The sequence below is a fragment of the Egretta garzetta genome, unplaced genomic scaffold (genome assembly GCF_000687185.1).
Source record: "Egretta garzetta isolate BGI_Z169 unplaced genomic scaffold, ASM68718v1 scaffold175, whole genome shotgun sequence".
Classification (NCBI taxonomy): Eukaryota; Metazoa; Chordata; class Aves; order Pelecaniformes; family Ardeidae; genus Egretta; species Egretta garzetta.
The window spans coordinates 1,541,252-1,548,407 of NW_009259860.1; the positions used below are offsets into that span (position 1 = coordinate 1,541,252).

The following is a 7,156-nucleotide window of genomic DNA, read 5'->3' on the forward strand; positions in this document are numbered from 1 at the left end:
AGTGATTGTAAAATGATCAGGGATAGATTTGGACTAGAAACTAATCAAAGGAATGAAGTCCTGGTACATGCTTCTAGTAAGAACAGGGGGAAGACATTCTAATTCATTTTAGAATAGAGCTTACTATATTCACAAACAATTTAATATTTCCTGGATACCTGTGACAGCAAGGCTCAAGTCTCAGTGAGTCAAGCAAACCTCTCCAGTCTGATGTTCAGAGTTCCATCAGAACTCCGTGCCAGTGAGACACAGACCACTGAGTGTTCAGCAGTAAACGCAAAGTTCTAAATCCTGATATTTAGCATAATTTAAAAAAACCCAAAAATCGCAGAGATGCATTGGAGTTAATCTTCAGGAACAAACAGCAAGATTTAACATTCTTCAGGAACATGAAAATGGAAATGCTACCAGGGACTCTAAACAGGTCCAGAAAATCTGTACTGAATGCAAACAAGAAATATAACAAGGAAATGCATTTCACAGCTATATCAGGAGTTTGAAATGACACCCAGTGAGACCAAGAGTGCTTTGCAAAAATAAAGCCAGCAAAAAAAGGTGGAGGCTTCTTGAAGTCATCTGCTGTGCAGGATGGATCCTGTAAATACTGTCTGTTCACTGGTCTTAGAAAATTTATCTTCCACATCTCAGAAGTATGTGACAGACTGTTACAGACACTGGGTGGGATTTTCAAAAACACCTGCTGTTGTATAGGACCAGAGTTAGACTGGAGTACTTCAACATTTTGGTCTCTGCTAATTTGCTGAAAAAGACTGCCCCTTAAAGAAAACTGTTCTTGTAGTGTCTACAGACATAGTTACTGTTAAAGTGAAAAAAACCCTCTTGCTAACAAACTGACAGATATGCAGAACAGAGCAAGAAGATACGATCGCACAAGAAACAGAGCACCAGACCAGCTTGCACATAGACCCTTAGAGACTTTTCTTTTTTTTAGCATCCACTGTAAAAATTTCAGACAGTATTACCAAGGTGTCAGCTGAAAGAGTATTTTTATGGATCTGCTTACACTTCATATGAGAGATGACACCAAGTGAAGGAAGCATGTTTCTTTCCTTTCTTCCTCTAGAGGTTGTTTCTAATAATTACAACTGTGCTCCTGGTCTGTTTTCAAAAAAGGGGAGGGTGAGAAAGGCAGGCAGGCAGCAGACGGGGGGTGGGGAAGAGAGCAGTGGGGAGAACAGAGAGATTTGCAAATCAGATTGTCTTTTTCAGCTCCAAAAGTTTGAAATTGATGATGGGAAACTGGAGACAGTAAGGGAGATGGGGTATTTTCCACACTATTTGTCAAAGAACTTTCTGCCAGCATTAAAGGAAAACTGAGCATTCAATCTGATACTTTTATAACACTAAGTCTTTAACAAGGAGAAGTAAAAAAAAATTATCAGGTAAAAAGAAAGGAACAACCAAATGCTTCAATTGTGGCATCAATACAGTTCTAAGATCTTGGCCTAAGAAGATGAGAAGATGTAAAGACTTTATTTTCTCCTCAGCTTTTTTCCTTTAATTCTGGAGTTTTTGCTTTCTTTAAGTTAAGTGAGAGTTTGTTTTTTGTCTACATTGACTTTTATTATTTTCACTTTTTTTTTTTTTTCAATAAGAACCAATAGAAAAAGTTTTATCTATGTACTGACACCTTGGGAAGGTAAAGAGAAACTTTAGTATTCTGTACTACAAAAAATACAGAATATTTGAAATTCTTAGTTTGTATTGCTAACTACTGCAACTACTGCCTGAAACTGTGAATTTTATATTATATAAATCATTTAGCATAAGCCTTCTTTTTTCATAATAGAAATGTCAACAAGAAACTTGTATCCAAAGACAGTTCATTAATAAAGATTAACAGACATTGAACTACAACAATACTGATGATACTAATGATACTTATATATAACCTGTCAAGTATAATTCCCATACTAGTGATATGGACAAATACTACCATTCATCGCGATACCAGTTAAGTATCTAGGAAAGATAACATTTGAGCACACAGTAAAACATGTGTGATCGGTTTGTCAAACTCTTTTCCAAAAATTTAGGAGGTTGGTTGTATGGAAAAACATACAGAAAAAGACTTCAAACACTTCAAAATAAGTATGCTGTCCATCTTTCTATTACCACAGGTTCAGACCTTATGTTCAAAAAAGTACTTATCTTAATTACATATTTAAACAAGACGTCTGTGACAAATTCTAAGAGGCTGTTTTGCAATGAGTAGCAAAGAATACAATTTGAGAAATTTTAAATTCAATGATTTGGCCTCAGTCTGCAATACACTAAACCGTAACCAACAAGCAATAACTTTGCATACCTTGACTACCTGACTTTAAAAATAATATCTTTGCTGTCTCTAGTCCTCTCAAACATTTATATATTTCTGAGAATAATTTCAGAAAATAATAAGTCCATTGATTAATTTTTTCAGCAAAACTTCCAATTAAACCTGCGTATTTTTCCTGACTTTTGAAAACCCAACAATTATACCTTTAAACATGAAAATAACAAGACATCATTTTTCCTGTAAAGATTTTGACAAATAGTAGGATGAAAATTTAGGTCAGAGGCATGAAAAATCATACTTCTAGTATTTTCCCCCGAAAGACCTAGATACTGACTCCCTACAGTAAAATTATTTCTGCTTGGAAAGCAAAGAGGAGTGTCCATGCCAATGATTTCTGCATCCCAACTACAGCTCTTCAGGCATAACCACAGTTTGAGGGAATACTGAAGGGAATATTATTTGCCTAACACAGGAGTGATAAACACTGTGCATGCCTCTGAAACTAAGAAGTGAAAAATGAACCATTTCCTGGCAATCCACTTAAAGTTAGCAATTGTCTTCTGCCATTATCTTCATTTTGAGGAATTCAGTAGTCTAGTCAATTCATAAAATGCATTCCATCGTTCATTTGTTTTCCACAACTGAAATAATGCAGCACTAATCATACAGATTTAGTATAAAGAAATGGTGTGTGAGACCTAAGATAAAGCTTAAATCACTGCACTTTAAACCTTTAGCACAGGCCTATGTAGACTTTTGCTGACTTGTCAGATTTTACTCTAATTAAAAAGTCAAAGTTAGGCTTAAAGCTTTTCCAAGTGTACGGCATTTAGCCTCTCCAATTAAATGTTTATGTCACTAATCATATTGTTATTTTGTTAGTTTCAGTGGAGATTGGTAGTTCTCTGACCCAATGCTAATTACGGAAGTGTAATTTTTAAAGTCCAACCCTACTCAAAAACTGATAATATACTAAGACACAAAATAGATCAGGGAGAGTCTACATAAACTGTCATCTACCGGTAGACTTCCAAAAGCTTTACATATTGTGGAACAGAATGGTATGAAAATACACTGTTGCACAAGAATACTTCTGATACAAGATACTAGTTTATAAGTGGAACAATAGCCTTTTTAAGAAGATTCAGACTTAAAGGTAATGAAATCCTGAAATACTCACTTAGCTCTGATCACATCACAATCCTTTTGGGAGAGTTCTTCCTGTTTCACAGCTAACTGAGATGACAAGTTACTGCATATACTGCGCAACTCTTTCATTTGTTCTCTTGCCTCTGCTAAATCAGTTTCCAAATTCTGCAAAGAAAGCATTTGAAATGTATTATAGATAATGTGTAAGAAAGAGTTAAAATCTACTATGCCTGTTATCTACGTATATAGACATATGGATGTGCATATCATACCTGCATATATTTATTGCAGTCTAAGCAAATATATATATGTATATGTGCACGTGTGTGTGTGTATGAAAATTGTGAAATACCAGAAAAAAAGGTATATTTCAAATTTTAGGTCACCACCTATTCTGTACTGCAGGAAGTTTTCCCTAATTCGTTTGTTTGCTGCATGTGGAAGGAGAATCCTGAATCAAATCTTTACAAAGCAGTAATACACTATTTAACTACTGAACTGATTAAACTTATTAAGCCTTGTTTTCTGTATGGATATCAAACAGAAAAAAAAAAATACTGCTAAGAAAAAACACCTATGCATTCATTACTTTAAGTTCTCCAAAATTGCACAATATTGCACACATGAACTAAGAATCATGGATACAGATTCATTTTCGCAACTGCTTTTTAAATCTGCTCTGATTTTCCACTTCTAATTCAGTGCAAGGAATAGTGTCTTCAGGAAAAGAAATAGTGTACAAAAAAATTCTGGAAATACTCATTGAAGACAATGTAAACAAACAATAGTTTGCCTTTTACAGTAAGCCTTACTGTAGAAATTAGTCAGCAAAGTGTGAAGATATATCTGGGAAATAGAGCAAGGACGCTTACTCAAGCAAGACTTCGATCTCTACATAGTGACCTTACTGGAGTTGTCTGGAGGTTTAGCAGATTAGAAGAGTACTTCACTCCTTAAGAAGCTTCATATGACTATTCTCCCAGTGTGTTTTGAGGCAAGAATGGAAATAGAAATATTACAGCAATATCTAGAGCAGAATTTCAGAAGGCAGCAATGGCCTTAGACCTGCTTTGGTATTATGCTACTCACAGACACAATCACTTGTTCTCAGTAAGACAAATATTCCAGGATTCATCAATAATTTAAAATAAATACCTCCTAGTAGGATAGCATCCCTAATCTGCTGCCAACAATATATTACTTTATCTTCCATTTACATACAGGCTTAGTTAAAGAAATAAAGAAATGCACATTCTTTCCTTTCAGCAAAGATGCCTCAAATATTGAGGGTATCAAAACATTTGCATAATTGAAAAGCAAATCATTAATTGTCCCTTTTTAAAATAGCATAAAAAGTCATACATATTTGGACGTATCAGAAGTCTACTACAATTAAATTCTTTGAACTTGGACAAGAATTATCATGTCTTGTTAATAACAGTAACATTAATGTGAAGAAATAGCAAAATTCATGAGTAAATGAGGTAGGAAAACTATTTCTTTCATGATAAATCTCAGGCTATATACCTGATGTACCCAACTAATAAGTCACCATTCAATCACAAAGGCTGGGTAGCAAAAATTATTTTTTCCTCAGATAACAAAAGATTTCAGAATGATAAGAGACAGTTCATTCTATCAAGATATGAAAATGTTGAAGTGTAATAAAATACTTATAACTTACAGACTAATAATCTTAGGATTTCTCTTTAGCAGTTTTTTTTTCCTCAAAAGTTACGGCATATGTGAACAAAAATTATAATAGTTCACATCTTCTACGAATAAATCCTATTTGACTGTCTTTCACACCACACTACAGAGTTGCAGAGGTTTTTCATGACAGAGATTAAAAAAATATCTGATCTCACAAATGCTTAAGTTCCCATTGTCCATTGCAGAGTACAAAACAAAGAATAGGTAACAAATTATTTTGTCATAAATACAAGTTTAGAAGTTAAACAATGGCAGAATTTAAGAACAGGACAAAAAGTATCTTTCAGTACTCCACCCCATTTGTGACATACGCAACTTCACATTTTGCTTTCAATTAACAAATCAACCAGTTCAACCTTTTCAAACCTTGACTATTTTTGGAATCCAGAAGCATTACTGAAAAGGCAAAACATGAAAACAGAGGCAAGGAGGGACTGGTTATACAAATAGCTTACATACTAAAAAATCACTTATTGAGGCATTCGGTAGAGCTTTTGCACATAAGTCAGGAATCTAACATTATGAAATAACCTATGATCTTTTACACTCAATTTCTAAGTATCTCCATTTTTTAAAATCACGTGGAATTTATTATGCTGCCTTTCAGTTGATACAGTAGCCGAGAATGTAGTTTCATTGCATAAACATGCAGACTGAAAGTTTGCTAAATACAAATTCTCCTAAACCGGATTTTCAGATCAGAGCTAATTTCAGTTGTACATACTGTTTAGAATTCAATCTTTTAAAGCATATTAAGGCAAAGTACTATTTAAAATACAGTAAGTCAAAACATCTAATAATTCAGTTATATGGGGAAGAAAACTCTTATTTTAGAGAAAAATACCACCACAGTAAACAATACGATACTTCTTTATAACAGTACTGAAAGTAAAGCATGAGTAAGTGTATAGTCCAGTCATTATTTCTAGCCATGAAAAGGGGTGATCCTAGCTAAAATGAAATTAAAATAAATACCAGAATAATAATTTAAGATAAAGCATTACGGAATGTTTTGATCACTTCAAGCCCAAGAACTATAAATTCAGAAAAATCAGAAAAAAGTTGAATTTAAAAGAACTTCAAACATGAAAAGCTAACACACAGACAAGGCATGAAGCAGCATAGTTGTGCACAGATTATGGATGCACTGTGAATTAACGCTAAGGTTTTGTTATTTGTAACTTCAAACCCTTAGTCATTTTCAAATACAGTAGCTTTGTTTTCATGTTTTTTCTTGTTATGTATTATGACAGAAGTAAGAGTATTTTTTTCAGGGTCCCATCTCAATAAAACTCTCATTTTTTGTGGAACTGAATCCCAGGCTCCTCTTGAGATAGATGACTGTTTCTAACTGTTTAATTTTAAAAGAGAACACCTCTCCCTGTTTCTTTAAAAGACCCATCTTCAGACTTCAGGAACTTTAAAAAGTACTTTGCCAACTAGGAAAAAAAAAAAACCAAAAACAAAAACCAAACAACAAAAAACCAGTAAGCAATTCCACTATCATAGAATCATAGAATGTTTTGGGTTGGAAGGGACCCCTAGAGGTCATCTAGTCTAACCCCCCCGCAGGAGCAGGGACACCGCTAACTAGATCAGGCTGCTCAGAGCCCCGTCCAACCTGGCCTTGAATGTTTCCAGGGATGGGGCCTCCACTACCTCTCTGCACAACCTGTTCCAGTGTTTCACCACCCTCATTGTAAAGAACTTCTTCCTTATATCCAGTCTAAACCTACCCTGGTTTAGTTTAAAACCATTACCCCTTGTCTTGTCACTGCTGGCCCTACTAAAAAGATTTTCCCCATCTTTCCTATGGGCCCCCTTTAGGTATTGAAAGGCCGCAATCAGGTCTCCCCGCAGCCTTCTCTTCTCCAGGCTGAACAAGCCCAACTCCCTCAGCCTGTCCTCCAGCCCCCGGATCATTTTTGTAGCCCTCCTCTGGACCCGCTCCAACACTTCCATGTCCTTCTTGTGCTGAGGGCTCCAGAGCTGGAC

At 35.1% G+C, this 7,156-nt stretch overlaps 1 protein-coding gene across 1 annotated transcript in view; it reads right to left on the reverse strand.

Annotated features, from left to right (window-relative positions):
- Positions 1–7,156, reverse strand: part of CNTLN (centlein) — a 179,798-nt gene that overhangs the window by 138,160 nt on the left and 34,482 nt on the right. The window contains exon 6 of the mRNA XM_035895579.1: positions 3,480–3,613. Within this exon, the coding sequence (XP_035751472.1) occupies positions 3,480–3,613 (134 nt within the window). The remainder of the gene's footprint in view (positions 1–3,479; positions 3,614–7,156) is intronic.